This window comes from Cervus canadensis, chromosome 24 (assembly GCF_019320065.1).
Source record: "Cervus canadensis isolate Bull #8, Minnesota chromosome 24, ASM1932006v1, whole genome shotgun sequence".
In the NCBI taxonomy this organism is placed as follows: Eukaryota; Metazoa; Chordata; class Mammalia; order Artiodactyla; family Cervidae; genus Cervus; species Cervus canadensis.
Genome location: NC_057409.1, coordinates 4,239,295 through 4,257,937, shown reverse-complemented (window position 1 = coordinate 4,257,937; position 18,643 = coordinate 4,239,295). Strand labels below are relative to the sequence as shown.

Genomic DNA, 18,643 nt, shown 5'->3' with positions numbered 1-18,643 from the left:
AATCCCATGGATGGAGGAGCCTGGTAGGCTATAGTCCATGGGATCGCAAAGAATCGGACATGACTGAGCAACTTCACTTTCTTTTTTTTCTCCCAGAATAAGGCTTCAGTTGGCTTCTCTGCACTTAGCAGAGCACTGGCCATGTGGACTCACTGATGGAAGGGTTTTTTAAATCTGGGTTTATGTATTCAAGGTATTTAGAGATGAAAAGTATTTAGTAGACAGAAAGATGACTACTTATGTTGTATGTATCTATATTGTAGTGATTGACACTTCTTTATTAGCACTAGATTTGCCTTAAATTTAATTGCAGTCTGTTTTGATCATGGTAGAAGTGGCACAGATGCATTTTTTAAAGTGTAAAAAAAAAAAAATGCCCGAGACATTGTAGAGTGAGCAGTACAATGGAATTCGGAGACTTAGAAAATGGAGTAATGGTCTCATTGGAATCATCTTTTTTTCTCATTGCTAGCGAAATTGCGTAATGTCCTGTCCTCTGCTGAGCTCAGGACAAACCTTAGAGTCACTTTATTATTTTATTTTCCTGATGACATATGACGCTTAGGGCTAACAGGCAAACAGCATTCTTCAGTATCCCCTCCCTTGTTTATCTCCATATCCTCTCCTGTTGCAAAAACAAATGACAACCAAAATGAAAGTGAAGTTGGAATTCCGAGAAAGTATAGGAACAAAGTAGAGTTGAGAGGCAAAGTATTGTCTTGGGAAGACAAAAGACTTTGAAGTTACATCCATGTCTTAGTTGCTGTTGTTGTTCAGTTGCTTAGTTGTGTCCGACTCTGCGACCCCATGGACTGCAGCACGCCAGGCTTCCCTGTCCATCACCAACTCCTGGAGCTCGCTCAAACTCATGTCTGTCGAGTTGGTGATACTGTCCAACCATCTCATGCTCTGTCGTCCCTTTCTCCTCCTGCTTTCAGTCTTTCCCAGCATCAGATGGGTCTTTTCCAGTGAGTCAGTTCTTCGCATCAGGTGGTCAAAGTGTTGGAGCTTCAAGCTTTAGCATCAGTCCTTCCAGTGAATATTCAGGATTGACTTCTTTTAGGATTGACTGGCTTGATGATCAAGGCACTCAAAGGCACTCTGTCCAAGACACTCAAAAGAGTCTTTTCCAGCACCGCAGTTCGAAAGCATCAATTCTTCAGTGCTCAGCCTTTTTTACTGTCCAGCTCTCACATCCATACATGACTACTGGAAAAACCATTTTCTTGACTATACAGACCTTTGTAGGCAAAGTGATGTATCTGCTTTTTAATGTGCTATCTAGGTTTGTCATAGCTTTTCTTCCAAGAAGCAGGCGTCTTTTAATTTCATGGTTGCAGTCACCATCTGCAGTCAGTTTGCAGCCCAAGAAAATAAATTGTAGCTCCAGCCTTTATTCTCTCCAGGATGGGTCCATTTAGTTAACTTTGTCCTATTTCAGTTACCTGATCTCTGACATGGAGATATTACAGTAGTACCTACTTAATACAAAAAGACCAAAATGGTGTTTATTGTTGTAGAGAGTCATTAACTTTCAATTTAATTTTGATTGCAGGGCATTTGTTGATTAATAGATTTTAGGTGGGCATGTAATGTATTAGCCCTGGAGAAGGAAATAGCAACCCACTCCAGTATTCTTGCCTGGAGAATTCCCATGGACAGAGAAGCCTGGCAGGTTACAGTCCATGGGGTCACAAGAGTTGGACATGACTTAGTGACTAAACCACCACCAGCATACTGTATTAGATGCTGTATATACAAAGGAGACCAGTAAGATGCAGTTCTTATCTTCAAAGAGCTAAGATTCTAAATAATGCATTCTCAATTTGTTCCAAGTATTTGATTGTATAGAATAGCAAAGGTATATTAAGTGGGTTACTGCTTTTGACTGTAAGGTAAAAGCTAACTTTCTAGCTTTAATATTCTCAGAAACATATTAAACTAGAGAAAGATATGGTCATAAAGATTGTGAGGCTATTTAAAAGTCACATGAAACCATTTAAAAGCCTTTGGGTTTTAAAGTGGCCATCTATAAATATTTGAGACATTGTCAAAAAAGACTTTTCGTGGCCTTTATTTTGAATTTATTAAAATAGGCATGTTTTTTTCATGGCATTTTTGTTGATACTGTTTATAAACATAATACATATTCATTACAGAAAATTCATCATAAAATTGCAATAAAATTTTGAATTTTGGGCAAAAGAAAATTAAAAGGCAACAGTATGTTAAATGTTAATCTGTTTATAGAGTATATACAGGTTAAAACAAACCAACAATCTAATGGAATATTGAGTAAAGGATGAAATAGTCAATTAAACTAGGAAGAATGCTCACCCTTACTAGTGAGTGTTGAAATATCATATTTAGCTGTTAGTTTGGCAGATATAATATCAATACCTATGAGAATGGAAGAAATCCAACACTCATGTATGTGTGGTAGAAATGTGAATTACTTTTACCTTTTTGGAATGAAATGTTTCAGTATCTATTAAAATACATGCTTATGTGTTTGTGCTTTGGGGAGGTGAGCGAGGAGGAAGTAAAAGTACCAATAGGTACTTTTACGAGTTTAGAAGTGGGTTTTGTAGCAAGAAAAAGAGCAAAAAAGGTGAGGCTTCTCAAGAGCAGTGGTACACACATGCTGTGGGATGTCATGTTGCTGATAAATGAATGAGACAGAGCCGTGTCATAACCTGGAGAGGTTTTCGTAATAAGTTAAGGGGAAAATAAAGCATTTTGCCAAGTAACTTATGTAGTTTGACCCCATTTTTTAAAATTTAAAATAAACCTATATATTTTATCATGATTATTTGTGTGAGCCATAGGGTATCGCAGACCGTATGCCAGAGATTGTTGTTCACTCTATCCAGCTGAGGGAACTAGAACTCGCTAGTTGCTAGAAAGGGATATTACTTTATATTTATTTCAAATGATACTTTTGGAAAGAAGAAAATTAAGAGGTAAAAAGCAGCAAAAGTTAGGATGAGGAAAAAAACCCTTGGAATCCCATTACTTGGGTCTATAGATTTCTGTTTTTTTCCCTTAAATGGAAGAATACTATCTATGCTGTTTTTTTCAGTCTTTAAAAACACTGTTATTTTTCAGATTCGTAACATACATAGATATGCTTATGTTTTATTTACTTTAGAAACCACCCAGACTACTTTAACACCTTTATTGAAGGATATTTGATATAAAATTAATGTATAAATATTTAAAGTGTATTTGATTAGTTTTGACATCTGTATATACTCATGAAGCCATTATAACCATCAAGATAATGAACATATTTATTGTTTCAGAAAGTTTTCTCCTGTTGGTAAATCCTTCTGTCCTGTACTACCCTCACCCCAGTCCCCAAGGCAAGCACTGATCTGCTTTCTATCACTATAAATCAGTTTGCATTTTTTAGAATTCTATATAAATGAAATCAGAACCCATAAACTGTTTTCTCTGGTTTCTTGTACACATCAAGTTTGTCCATATTGTAGCCCATGATAGCAACTCATTTTTTAAAAACTGTTGACACATTATGGATGTACCACAGTTTGTTCACCTATTGGTGGACATTTGGACTATGTCCAGTTTGGGGCTGTTATAAATAAAATTGCTGTGAGCATCATGTTTAAAACTTTGCATGGATATATGCTGTCATTTCTCTTGACTAAATAGCTACACTGGAATGACTGAATCGTATGTAAGCATATGTATCTGACTCTTTGCAGGCCCATGGATTGCAGCATGCCAGGCTTCCCTGTCCTTCACCAACTCCTGGAGTTAGTTTTGTTTGTTTTTTTTTTTCAGTTCAGTTCAGTTCAGTCGCTCAGTCGTGTCCGACTCTTTGCGACCCCATGAATCGCAGCACACCAGGCCTCCCTGTCCATCACCAACTCCCGGAGTTTACTCAAACCTATGTCTATCAAGTCGGTGATACCATCCAGCCATCTCATCCTCTGTCGTCGCCTTCTCCTCCTGCCCCCAATCCCTCCCAGCATCAGGGTCTTTTCCAGTGAGTCAACTCTTCGCATGAGGTGGCCAAAGTATTGGGAGTTTCAGCTTCAGCATCAGTCCTTCCAATGAACACCCAGGACTGATCTCCTTTCGGATGAACTGGCTGCAAAATATTTTCCAAGTATTTATGCCATTTTATATCCCCACCAGTAATGTACAAGAATTTCAGGCTATTCTTTTTCTGGTTTATTTCCTTTACAACTTCCAAACATATGTTGTACATGTTATATATGGGTCTGTTTCTGAATTCTCTCTCTCTCTTTTTTTTTCTCCTGTTGATCTAGTTTGCTTTTTTGATACCAATACCACACTGTCATGATTACTGAGGCGTGTAATAACTCTTGAAATCAGATAGCATTAAGTCCTTGAACTTTCAATTTTTTTTGGCCATTCTAGGTCTTTTGCCTTTCTGCGTTAATTTTAGAGTCACGTTTTTCCTACAATTTTTTCTCTGTAAAACCTGTTGATATTTCATTTGGTTTGTGTTGAATCTATAGATAAAATTGATATCTTACAATATTGAGTCTTCTGACCCAGTAACATATGTTTGGACATTTAAATCTGTCTTCTTTAATTAACTGAGGAATGTTTTGAAATTTTTAATGTACAGAGGTTTTATAATTTTGTCAGATTCATGTCTTTTGATGGCTATTGTAAATGGTATTTTAATTTCCATTTTTATTTTTCACAACTAAATAGGAGAATACAGGAGACTTTTTTACTCATATTCTACAGGCTTGCTAAAATTCACAAGTTATTAGCATTTTTGTAAAATCCAAAGAATTTTTGGAATTTTCTACATAAATATGTCACATGTGAAGAAAGACAGTGTTACTTCATACCTAACTGGATACACTATTTATTTCTTTTTCTTGATTTACTACACTAGCTAGAACCTGTAGTATAGTGTTGAGTGGAAGTGGTGAAAGTAGATATTTTTGTCTTTTCTTGATCTCAGGAAGCTTTCTAAAAGTCTTTCACCATTACGATGTTAGCTGTAGGGTTTTGAATTGTCTGATGAAAGAAGTTCTTGCTGATTAGCTGAGAAATTTTTTATTTCTATCAGAAATACATATTGGACTTTATCAGTTCTTTTCCTCCATTTCTGGAGACAGTTGTAGTTTTCTTTTTTCTTTATTAATTACTTTCCATTTGAATGTTAAACCAGCTTTGCTTTCCTAAGATAAAACTTAGTCATGAGGTGTTTCTCTTTTCATGTATTGTTGAATTTGACTTACTAAAAATTTATGTATTTTTTTTGCATCAAGTTCTTAAATGGTACTGGCATATCGTTTTCTGGTATTTTTATATTTGGGTAAATGGTGGTGCTGACCTCAGAGAATGAATTAATAAGTAGTCCCTCTTCTTCACTATTGTGAAAGAGTTTCATGGAATTGATACTGTTTCTTCCTCAAATGTTTGTAAGAATTAACCACTGAAACCGTGAGAATATGTATGACTTGTACTGAGGAGAAAAATCAAACTGATTTATGACTGAATATTAAAATTAGCATACATAATCAAAAAGTAGTGACATTGAATTGACTTAATTAGAAAAACATAATTGATGGAACCAGTAGACAGAAATTTAGTGAGGCTGGAGAAGACCTGAACAACACAACCAGCTTGACCAGCAGATACAGAAGTGCCAATGTCCGATTTGCCCAGATAGACCATATTGTGGGTCATAAAACAAGTCTTAATAAATTTAAAAGGATTCAAGTCAAAGCAGGTATATTATCTGACCTAACAACAATGCAAATCAGAATTCATGGTTGTATCCTTTTCCTGTTGATGCTATGACAGATCACCACAATTTGAGAGGTCAGGAGTCCAAACTTGGTTGCACTGAAAGTCAAGATATCAGGAGGTCTGTGTTTCTTCTGGAAGCTCTGTGAGAGAATCTGTTCTCTCGCTTTTTCCATCTTTCAGAGATACATATATTCCTTGCCTTGGGACCCCTTCCTCTATCTTGAAAGCCAGCAACATAGCATCTTCTTATCTGTTCAGTTCTCCTGCCTCCCCCCGCCCCGTGTAAGAATCCTTTTGATCACATTGGATCCATTGGGTTACTCCAGGATAGTAATCTCCCTGTCAAGATTCCTTGGAGAAGAGCTAAAGAGCCTCTTGGTGAAAGAGGAGAATGAAAACGTTGGCTTAAAGCTCAACATTCAGAAAACTAAGATTATGGCTTCCGGTCCCATCGCTTCATGGCAAATAGATGGGGAAACAGTGGAAACAGCAGACTTTATTTTGGGGGCTCCAAAATCACTGCAGATGGTGACTGCTGCCATGAAATAAAAAGACGCTTGCTCCTTGGAAGAAACCTAGATAGCATATTAAAGCAGAGGTGTTACTTTGCCAGCAAAGGTCCATCTAGTCAAGGCTATGGTTTTTCCAGTAGTCATGTGTGGATGTGAGAGTTGGACTATGAAGAAAGCTAAGCGCTGAAGAATTGATGCTTTTGAACTGTGGTGTTGGAGAAGACTCTTGAGAGTCCCTTGGACTGCAAGGAGATCAGTCCTGAGTGTTCATTGGAAGGACTGATGTTGAAGCTGAAACTCCAATACTTTGGCCACCTGATGCAAAGAACTGACTCATTTGAAAAGACCCTGATGCTGGGAAAGATTGAGGGCAAGAGGAGAAGGAGGCAAAAGAGAGTGAAATGGTTGGATGGCATCACCCACTCAATGGACATGAGTTTGAGTAAACTCCAGGAGTTGATGATGGACAGGGAGGCCTGACATGCTGCTGTCCCTGGGATCCCAAAGAGTCAGACACGACTGAGCGACTAAATTGAACTGAACTATCAAGATCCCTTAAACTTAATCACATCTGCAAAAGCACTTTCATCACGTCAGGTAACATACTCGCAAGATCCAGGGACTGGGACGTGGATAGCTGCGGCAGTGTGTTATTCTCCCTACCACACTACCAGGATAGTACTCAGGTGGCAGTTGACACCACTAAATGACCATTTTAAAAGTGAAAATGGTCTCAGATTATTGACTCAAGCTCCATCTGACGAAACTATTAAATGAGCAAATTTTATAAGATGAATAATGTCTGTGATCTAGTGTAAAACTTGGTGATTGTAGTTAATAACTACTGTATACCTGAAATTTGCCAAGAGAGTAGAACTTCAGTGTTCTTACCAAGAAGAAAAAAGATAAATATATAAGATGATGGATGTGTTAACTAGATGGAGGAATCCTTTCCAGTGTATGTGTGTGCATATATTAAATCACCACAGTGTACACTTTAAATATTTTAAAATTTTATATGTCGTTTATACATCAGTAAAGCTGAAATTTTACATTAAAAAAAGAAGGAAAGCAAAAGTAAACCCATAGGAAATAATAAAGATAATAGGGAAAATAAAAAATAGGAAACAGGGAGTAATAGGGAAAAAAAGAATCATAAAACCGAAAAGTAGTTATTAATTAACATCAATAAAATCAGTAGACCTGTGATTTGACTCTTACTGTGATGGTATTTAATGTTAAAACTGGAAGTAAAAATTTTTAAATTGTGTTGTAGGTGTATATTTTGGTCGAATTTAAGTCTAGACTCATCTTTTTATATACTTTCTTCTTGGTTTCAGTGCTAGGTCCTGTGGAGTCTTGCTTATACTACTTCAGCTTCTGTGAAGCAGTCCTAGAGCAGAGAGCCTTTTTTTTTTAACAGATGCTGGGGAGAATAAATACCAATCCATCCATCCGTATCAAATAGCAGCACCTCAGAAGACTGAAGAAACTCTGACTGACTTACATTCTAGTGTTTCTTTGGTTTGACAGACATCTCTCAGTGACCCTGTCATTCTTGCATGTTTATCACCGTAATTCTTTTCCAGTTATTTACATCTCCTTTGTAAAAACTTAATCCTTCTCTCACTTGGGTTTTTTTTTTTTTTCTGTGTTCTGCCCTTGTTCCTTAAATAAATTGTCAAAATTACCTTGGTTCTCACAAGGATCTATGGCAGAAAAAAAGGAGAGGATAAGATCCCCATCCTCAAAAACTCTAGACAGAATTCTTGAATATGATATAATCAGAATAATTTATTGTGACTTCTGGGATTTCAAAGCTGTTGTGGGGGAAAAAGGGAAAAATATTGGAGGGGGATGGAGACAGTAATGAGAAGGGATTAGAAGTGGATGTTGAGGATTTCCTTGGTGGTCCAGTGGCGAAGACTGCACCCCCAGTGCAGGGGACCTGGGTTCAATCCCTGGTCAGGGAATTGGATCCCACATGCAACAACTAAGAAACTGCATGCCGCAACTAAAGATCATGACTTAGGATGTTTCCATATCTTAACTGTTGTATGTAATGCTGCATTAAATACAGGGGTGCATATATTTTTTAAATTAGTGTTTCCATATTCTTCAGTTAAATACCCAGAAATGGAATACCTTGGTTGTGTGGTAGTTCAGTTTTTAAATTTGGGGGAATCTCTGTACTATTTCCTATACTGGCTGCAAGAATTTACACTCCCAACAAAGGTTCCCTTTTCTCCACATTCTCTCCAACATTTGTTATTTCTTATCTTTTCAGTAGCAGCCATTCTGACAGGTGTGGTTGCTATCTCCTTGTGATTTGGATTGCGTTTTCCTGATAATAAGTGATGTAGAACATATTTCATGTGCCTGTGGCCCATCTGTATATTATCTTTGGGAAAACGTGTGTTCAGATCCTCTGCCCATTTTCTAAATCAGTTTGGTTGGGATTTTGTTGTTGATTTGTATGAGTTCTTTGTGTATTTTGAATATTAGCCCCTTATTAGATACATGACTTGCAGATACCTCCTCCCTTTTAGGTAGTTGCCTTTTCACTTTGATGATGGTTTCCTTTGCTGTGCAGAAGCTTTTAGTTTGATATAGCTCCATTTATTTATTAAAACCCAGTGATTAAACTTATCTGTATCCCCAATATTTTTCAGAATTTGTATTAGTCATTTCATAAAAAGAGCTCTGAAGGAAAACATTTTCCATCCAGTAATGTAAGAATTTGCAAAAATCTTGAAATCATAGCTATGCTTTAATTTTACTTATTCTCTGTTTGGGGGCTTCCTGGGTGGCTCAGTGGTAAAGAATCTGCCTGCCAATGCAGGAAACACAAGTTTGATTCCCTGGGTTGGGAACATCCCCTGGAGAAGGAAATAGCAATGCACTCCAGCATTCTTGCCTGGAAAATCCCATGGAAGTCTGATTTCTCTGTGGGGTCACAAAAGAGTTGGACATGACTTAAGACACTAAACAACAACAACATTCTCTGTTTTAAAGAAGTGGAAAATCAGTGTTCCTCCGAGAGTTGAATTCTTATGGAAAGTTGGGGAGGCTCCATTAGGCATCTCTAAATTCAGGTAATTGTGAATCTCATGCAAGATTGTCTCTTGCCCTGTGGTGCTTTAGTACAAGACAGGGGGAAAAGAATTTGTCTTGGGAATGTCAATAATACCTCTTTACCAGAGAACTGCTGTTATTTATTCAGTCAACAAATTTGAATTCCTGCCCGACCACCTTACCTGCCTTTTGAGAAACCTGTATGCAGGGCAGGACAAGAAGCACCCGTTAGTACTGGGCGTGGAACACGGGACTGGTTCAGGACCGGGAAAGTTAACTTCTGCTCGGTGTACATCACATGAAGTGCCGGACTGGATGAGTCACAAGGTGGAATCAGAATTGCCGGGAGATACACCAACAACCTCAGATATGCAGATGATACCACTTTAATGGCAGAAAGCGAAGAAAAACTAAAGAGCCTCTTGATGACGGTGAAAGAGGAGAGTGAAAAATTGGCTCAAAACTCAGCGTTCAAAAAACTAAGGTCATGGCATCTGGTCCCATCACTTCATGGCAGATAGATGGGAAAACAGTGGAAACAGTGACAGACTTTATTTTCTTGGGCTCCAAATCACTGCAGATGGTGACCGCAGCCATGAAATTAAAAGATGCTTCCTCCTTGCAAGAAAAGCTATGACAAACCTGGACAGCGTATTAAAAAGCAGAGACATCACTTTACTGACAAAGGTCCATATAGTCAAAGCTATGGTTTTTCCAGTAGTCATGTATGGACATAAGAGTTGGACCATAAAGAACGCTGAACACTGAAGAACTGATGCTTTCGAATTGCGGTGCTGCAGAAGACTCTTGAGAATCCTTTGGACAGCAAGGAGATCAAACCAGTTATCTCTAAAGAAAATAAATCCTGAATATTCATTAGAAGTGCTGATGCTTGAAGCTGAAGCATAAATACTTGGGCCACCTGATGCGGAGAGTTAGTTCATTCGAAAAGACCCTGATGCTGGGAAAGATTGAGGGCAATAGGAGATGGCAGTGACAGTGGATAAGATGATTTGGATGGCATCACTGACTCAGTGGACATGAGTTTGAGCAAGCTCCTGGATCAACAGGAAGGGTTGAGGAGCCTGGCGTGCTGCAGTTCCTGGGGTTACAGAAAGTCGGACATGACTCGGAGGCTGAACCACCACCACCTGGTGTAAGGAACTTGGCTCGACTCTATCGATGATGCCTTAAGGAATATTTTAAGTAAAAGAACAACCAATCAAATCAGTGATTTAGAGAGGCCATCATTAAGGCAGTATTATATTTAATACAACTTGGAGGCATTGAGTTGAGCCTTTCTCATAGTTAAACCAGTGCAACAGTAAGGGCCTAATTAAGACATAGGCATCAGAAATGGACTAGAAAGGAAAGAACAAATCTGAGACAGTATGCTAAATTTACTTCCCTTCTAATTTGGTATTAATTGTCCTTTAAATCTGGCAGCTGGTGTTTCTGTCTGTCTCTCCCCCTCCACTTTCTCCCTGGTCCCCTACTTCTTCTCCACACTCTAGCACACCCAAAGGTTACTGCACCCCTCCATCAATAAAGGTAGGAGAGGGGGTGTATATCACAGTCAGTAGACACACGGTGTGTATCTGTGTCCATTTTTTTAAAGGACTGAGTATCTCCTCAGGAGGTGTGTGCTTTCTCTCACCTCTTTTTGTGAATTATTACTTTAAATCAAAACTTCAGCCATTTGAACAGAGTAACAATTCCTGCTGTGCAAGTAGCTGATTTTTTTAAAAAGCATATTAAATGTGTTAATGTTACCCATGGAAGAAATATTTTAATGTTTTGGGTTCATTTGATACAGTTTTGAAGGAAAAGTTTATCTACATCTTTGGTTTTTTTGGTTTAGAGGAAACGATACCCAAGTTTATATTTGATCCTAACAAATCCTTCAGAAAGTGATCTTCCCTTTTCCATGGATGAAAATTAAAGCTGAATTCATGTATATATGAAATAAAATTTTAATTTTAATGTATAGGTTCCTCAAACTCCCTAATTCTTAAAAAGAATTCTTCTATGAAAGCAGAATTAATCACAAACATTTTGGAGGGGTGCACATAAAACAGACTGGTTATATAAAATCAGAAGACCGATAGAAAATGAAGAGAGACCACCACATATCACACATACAAGCATTAATACTTGAATATGCATATTCATCATAAGGCTAAGGCAAAAGCGAATGTAAATGCACCTGTAGTTACCGTAATCTGAGTTCCATACTTTGAGAAAATGGTTTACCTTGGGTAGGCTGCGAAGGAGGAATAGCCGTTGGTCTAATGATGTTTTCTTGTTCATATGGTCTGTAAAGGGAAGGATAAAGACAAGTTGGTTTAAGGATTGGGTAATAAAAGAGATTTACAGAGTATTTTTATGATGGTGCAATAGTTTTGAGAAGATTATTAAATGTCTCTTTTTCCTTGTTCCCAAGACCAGTGTGTTTGTATTATACCCTTCTTCCAAAAAAGATTTGAATCACCAAGAGAGATTGGTTGGTTTCGTCTCAGTGCGACCTTTTATTTCTCTAAGGAATTAGATTAGATGGTTCCTTTGGCTTTGTGTTCATTCACTTTCAGTAACATCTGTATATTTATAAAGTGACCTTTCTTTGACTCTTTCCCCTCCCTTCTCATCTGCCTTAGAACCTCACTGCTTGCTTTTGAGTCGTGCCGCCTTCTGATCTCCTCTGAAGTCACTCAGTCATGTTCAATTCTGTGACCCCATGGACTGTAGGCTCCTCTGTCCATGGGATTTTCCAGGCAAGAATACTGGAATGGGTGCCATTCCCTTCTCCAGGGGATCTTCCCAATCCAGGGATCAAACCCAGGTCTCTTGCATTGCAGGCAGATCCTTTACCATTCTGCACCACTGACTGCCTTCTGCGGGATCCTTTAAAACATGTTGTATTTGCTTTCTGATGTTCCAGGTATCTTTAAATTGTACGTCCAAATGTTGATTTTGTGGACTTTGTAAGCCAAGTAAATTTTTAAAAATTCTTTGTAAGCTTAGGTTTCCATGTGGAACTTCTGATACAGTAGAATAATTCAATAAAAATTATGTTCCTGGGAATTCCTGGTGGTTCGGTGGTTAGGACTCACACCTGGATTCGATCCCTGGTCAGGGATCCTGCAAGGCATGCAGCACAGCCAGAAAAAACACATTACCTATTTCTTCCTTAATTTTCAGCCCAGCCACAGGAGAGGATAGGCCCACAGTATTGACGTGAAGTGAGAGCTCGGTGTTGTGCAAGTGCCGCCTAGCTCATGAAATCTTCATCAAAGTATACTTTTGCTGTCTGTTTTAAAACAAAATCTGGAGTTTAGTATTTTTTGTAGCTTAAAGGCACCTTAGACATCATCTAATATTACTCTTACACTTTATAGTTGAATATGCTAGTACCTCAGAAGTGTTACTTGCGTAAGTTCACATAGTCAATTAACAATGGAAACAGGCCCAAGTCTAGAATTGGCTGGTAGCCCAGTTGCTTGTATAGATGCTCACCTCATACTGAATTATGTGGCTTGGTGTGTGCTAACCGTGAGATAGGAGGACCGTAGGCTGCTGGTGGAAGGCTGTGTGAGCTGACGTGAGCAGTCTGTGCCTGAGACATTTGCCTGCAGGCTTTGGGCCACAATTACACAGTTCTTCACTTATCATCCATGTGTCTCCTGACTCTGCAGGAAGCCCTCTTTTTGCTAAATTTGAATAAAGGTATCGTTTAGACCTAATATTTTCCATTTTTTCAGTGGGAAGTAATGGCAGCCTGCTCTTCTGTTTCAGCTCAGACAGCTATGACTGCACCAAAGATGTGGAAGAAACCAAAAGAGCGGACGCGAGCCGCTGAGGAGTTGTTAGAGGCAGAATCGGAGGTAAGGGGCAGCCGTAAACATCGTCAGCTCATCTCCAGAGCAGTGGTGCTGTTCTCTCAGAAAAGTGTGTGTTTATGACTTTTTCTTGAGATGCTGCTTTCCAAGCAAATCTATCAAGCTCAAAGTCTGGTTTTTTTTTTTAAATCCATTTAAAGAATTTTTTAAAGGTTGTTAGTAGTTTGTTCAATTTCGCTGAATTCTTATTTCTTTTTTAAAATACCTCTTCTCAAATAGCAAAAATAAGTATTGTTAATTTTTCCCTTTTATTACCCCATGTAAAGACTAATCTCGTTTTGTTTTAAAAAGTGTTTTGTTTTGTTTTCAAATGCCTGTTGGCTGTGCTGGTGGAAATCATCAAGTGTATTTTAAGGAAACTGATTTTGAATCTGTTGTCCTTTACCTGCGTCCCAGTAACAAGACTTTTCACATAGGGTTTGAACTAAGGCGTGGATTTGGCCGTAGGATATTGTACACCAAGTCCAGGACAAGATGTGAGGGAGAGCCCGGGGCGGATTTCATCCTGAGCAGTGCTCTACCGATCTCATAGTCTCTAATTTCAGTGTGCCTGTTGCTATACGCTGAAGCTTTTAAAGAAGAGTAACATAAACAATTTCCATGTTTCTTTTTTTTCTTTTTGAGTTCTTAAATCTACTTTATTAAAATAATTTTCATTGACTGTTTAAGATGATAACATTAAAATGTAGAAATCATTTTTAAATAGCTTTAAGTGCATTTGTTTTATAAAACCTCTCTGTCTAGTTATAATTCTTACCCTCTCTCGGCTGCTCACAGTGCCCCTTTGTTCCTTCTCCCTGTCCCATCCCTGCTCTTACATGACGCTCCGTTGATGTCACAGTTAGTCACATAGCAACCTCTAAAATGCTGCTTGGGTGTGATTTCATTGTGGTTATCAGGGGGTAGGAACTGGCAATAAGTTATAGAGGTGCAAATAGTTATACACTCCTTTTGCAGCTGAACAAGAAAATGTTGCTCCTACAAAGAATAAAATACCTTCGAGAGGCAGGGGAATCGCATATGTTCCTGGTATGGCTGTAAGAGCTTCACAAATGGGTTTATCTTTAGAGTCAGCTGTAATTTATTCACTTTCTTTTATTATATTTTATGTTCCTTTGCCCTGTGGCATTTTTAAAAAGCGTTATTGAATATTAAATGGGTAGGTCACCATTCCTGTGCTTCCAGATTTTCGTCCTCGTCCTTAGGTCGGGGGTTGACAAACTTCTCCTGTTTGACAGCCCAGGTAGGCTTTGTGGCCTTAGGATCCCCGTGACAGTTCTTGGCTCTACTGCTGTGCCCCCGCAGCAACCGTGGACAGTGGGTAGATGAGTGAGGAGCTGTGTGTCAGTGAAGGTTGTTGGTACACACTGACATTTCAATTTTATATAATACTCACATTTCATAAAATATTCTTCTTTGAAATATTTTTCCAACGTTACAAGTCTACACACACACACCCTTATCTTGCGCACAGTACAAAGGCAGGTGAGGGCCACTGTTGGCCCGCGGCCCATGATTTGCTGAACCTGCTTTAGATTATTACCCTTCATGCACGAGAATTGTTGAGGCTCATTTTGAACCAGTCACTGGTTAGAAAGAAGACTTAAGATGTTTGGTTATTTGCACACATACTTTTTCCAGAAATCTTAGTCCCTTGTCTTTCTAAAATTAAGAATTTACTAGAGTAGTTTAGTAAATATTGGTTGTCATTGTCTTCATTTTTCATTGATCATCATGCCATCTTTTTCTCAGGTTTTTCTCAGGCTTTAAAAGAATGTCTTTCAGGGATCAGCATATTTTAAATTGTATATTGAGTTGTTATATCATTTCAAGTATTTAATCAAATTCTTTAAATTACAGCCTAAAGAGATAGTGTGAAGGATGATTCATTGTAAAATTGTTATTCAAGGCAACCAAAAATGTATTTAAAACTTTCAGGATATTTCATCCATCATTATATTTGTAATTGTCAGTCTGATATTCTGGCACATAAAAAACTCTTGCATTCCCTGGTGGCTCAGAGGTTAAAGCGTCTGCCTGCACTGTGGGAGACCTGGGTTCTATCCCTGGGTCGGGAAGATCCCCTAGAGAAGGAAATGGCAACCCAGTCCAGTATTCTTGCCTGGAGAATCCCATGGACGGAGAAGCCTGGTGGGCTACAGTCCACAAAGAGTCTGACATGACTGAGCGACTTGACTAACTTTTGTTAACTAAACTCTTATTTAGTAAGTTCCTGTAATAATGTTTGCTTTGACAGTCTAGACAATAAAGTGCTTTCGTTTTTCAATCTGGCTTTCTGAATAAACTATTCAAGAATGGTTAGATAATTATACACTACTTGAATAGAAATCCATCCTGCTAAAGGAAAAGTAATCATCAAATATTTAATGGAACTATTTTTTTTTTTTATGGATTCCCTTGAGAAATATCCCATCTAACTGTGCCTCAGACACCTCATAGATTCTTTGTGTTCTGAAATACGGTTTGTCATTCATGGGCCAAGTTTCTTTATACTTTTTTTTTTTCCAGTTAGAAATGGACTTTCTCAGTAGTGCATCCTTTGTTTATATCCAACAAATCATCTGTTGTTGTTGATTTTAGGTACAGAGAAGGTGACTCAATAAACTTTTCTCTCGAAAATAGCATTTTTTCACCTTTCCAGTTCCTGAAATAAGAATTCTGTATGATTATAATGTGGTTATACTACTCTGTAATAAGTTTAAGAACTATTTGCAGACTCACATGCCAATTTATTAACGATCTTGATGAAAGAAAGTGAAAGTACAAGTCACTCAGTCGTGTCCGACTCTTTGCAACCCTATAGACTGTACAGTCCTTGGAATTCTCCAGGCCAGAATACTAGATGGGTAGCCTTTCCCTTCTTCAGGGGCTCTTCCCAACCCAGGGATCAAACCCAGGTCTCCTGCATTGCAGGCGGATTCTTTACCAGCTGAGCCACAAGGGTATCCCAGGAGTACTGGAGTGGGTAGCCTATCCCTTCTCCAGGAATCGAGCCAGGTCTCCCGCATTGCAGGCGGATTCCTTACCAGCTGAGTTACCAGGGAAGCCCAAGGTCTCGGTGACCTGTACTTAATCGTAAGGTAGTATTACAGGGCAGTTTTGAGTTTAGCTTACAGTTGAGTATAGAATAAGGAAAAATGAGGCTTCTAATGTATGATTCAAACTTGGTAGATCAGTTTTTTCTTAAAACATAAAAGATGCCTCACTTTCTGCCATGTTTTATAAAAATAGTGATACATCATTTTCAACATTTATTTTTGTTGTAATTTTTTATCTCTGTCTTCTGAAGATTTCCGTACTCGTCTTTTTGGAGGAACGAGGAAGTATGTGTGTGGGAGTGTTTGCATGAACATTTTATTTCCATTTTAGAAAACACGGCCTTAAAACCATCTGTTTCTTTTGATAACGTTTTAAAATCTAGTGTCTTTTCCCCATGATCTGATTGTTTTGTTGTTCAGTTGCTGAGTCATGTCCAGCTCTTTGCAACCCCATGGATTGCAGCACTCCTGGTTTCCCTGTCCTTCACTATCTCCCAGGAGTTTGCTCAAACTCATATCCATTGAGTCAGTGATGCCATCCCACCATCTCATTCTCTGTCACCCCCTTCCCCTCTTGTCCTCAATCTGCTGTTAGTAGAAGAAAATTTATTAGTATTATATCTTTTATAATATTTCACTTAATAACGAAGTATGGTTTGCAACTATTTAAAATTTTTTTTCATAAATCAGTTGGGGTGACTACTTCCTGGTGTATGTGACAATTTTTTATACCATCCTCTGTTCAGCCAATTCAGTAGAGCCTCTAATTTGGCTCCTAATGTAAATTTATCAACTGGAATTTGTAGTAAGTTCCTATTTCCTCTTGAGTGCTTCTTTCGAAGGATTGTTTTCAGAGTGTTTCCTTTAATGAAAAAGAAAGACTTTAAAGTTCATTGAGAGGTTTGCCTCAAGGAGTTTTGATGGTTGATATGACCCTCAAGAAATACTTTGTTGTTGTTGTTGTATCTGAAACTGAGATGGTCAGAAATAATCTGGTGAATAAGTTTAATTCTATTTTGCCTTTTAAAAATAGGATGCACTGGAACCCAGATTTCTCCCTGGGAGAATATGTGCCAGTATGATTTGAATAAGGTCACAATCTCAGAGAATTCTAAGAACCAATACACAAAATAGATTTTAACCAACAAGTGACCTCCTTGTTAAAGAAGCGATGGTCAGCTTTGTTGGAGTCAGACACTTTAAACTGTTCATTGAACTCTTTTTCCACAGCCAGAGGACAACACAAAACACACCCTCTAGCGTTTCTTTTTATATTTGCTGAGCGCTAGTGGCAAGGGTAGGAGTGCTTGATTTAGATTCTGACTAGAACTCTTTCATGTCCGTCAAGTTCCAGGGATTAACAGTTCTTTCCTTTTTAAACTTTGGTATATTTAGATTTCATTAGTCATGTTAAAGCATTTCAATAGCCGTTGGAATTGTCTGCTTTATCCCAGGAGCTGAAATGAGAAAAGCATTTTAAATAAACTTATCATTCTAGTACAATAAGCTGAACACAGACATCCTTATCTTGAGTGATATGTTTTCTTATGCTTTTTTGAGGGGATAAGTGTGGGTCTTCATGTGTATTTACACACAGTGAAAAGAATATAACCTCTGTGTTCACTTATGCTTTAGCCTAAAGCTGAAGAGGAGCTTTCAGGGGACAAAATACTTGAATCTGAACAGGATAAAATGAGCCAAGGGTTTCATCCTGAAAGAGACCCCTCTGACCTAAAAAACATGAAAACTGTGGAAGAAAATGCAGAGGAAGCTGAGCCTTTACGTAATGGTGCTGAGAGTGTTTCTGAGGGTGAAGGAATAGATGCTCATTCAGGCTCCACTGACAGTTCTGGTGAAGGGGTCACGTTCCCATTTAAATCAGGTAAGGTTATCCTTGTCTTCCTGTGTCTGTTTTGTTCTCCTCTTCACTCTACTGCAACTTAGAGAAGTGTTGTCTCCTCCTAAAGAAATATTGGATGGAAGGAAGAGGCTCATCACAGTGTAATATTTACAGAATAAAGCAGCAGGCATACTTGACTGACTGGCAAATCCAGAGAGTCCTTTGTTAGCAGAAGTGATACCTGATGCTGGCTGGTACTCTGCTTTCACTGGCATTGGAAGAGCTGCTGGCAGAGGAAATCAGTCAGTGCTAGGCTGGTAAAATTTGACAAGAGAAATCTAATTTATTCATTTTAATTGAAAGAGATGTTTCAGATATGGTGACCACTTTCCTTGAGATAGTATACTTGTTGTTTGAGGAAGCTGGAACTAACTTTGTTCATGGAAATCACTCTGTAGAGCTGAACTCCAGTAGGCAGTCAGCATCAGTATACTA

The 18,643-nt window shown here is 38.3% G+C and overlaps 1 protein-coding gene across 32 annotated transcripts in view; it reads left to right on the top strand.

Annotated features, from left to right (window-relative positions):
- Positions 1 to 18,643, top strand: part of EIF4G3 (eukaryotic translation initiation factor 4 gamma 3) — a 343,267-nt gene that overhangs the window by 249,891 nt on the left and 74,733 nt on the right. For all 32 annotated transcript variants that reach the window (XM_043444851.1, XM_043444852.1, XM_043444850.1 and 29 more), the window contains 2 exons: positions 13,146 to 13,234; positions 17,944 to 18,190. In XM_043444851.1, coding sequence (XP_043300786.1) covers positions 13,146 to 13,234; positions 17,944 to 18,190 — 336 coding nt within the window. The remainder of the gene's footprint in view (positions 1 to 13,145; positions 13,235 to 17,943; positions 18,191 to 18,643) is intronic.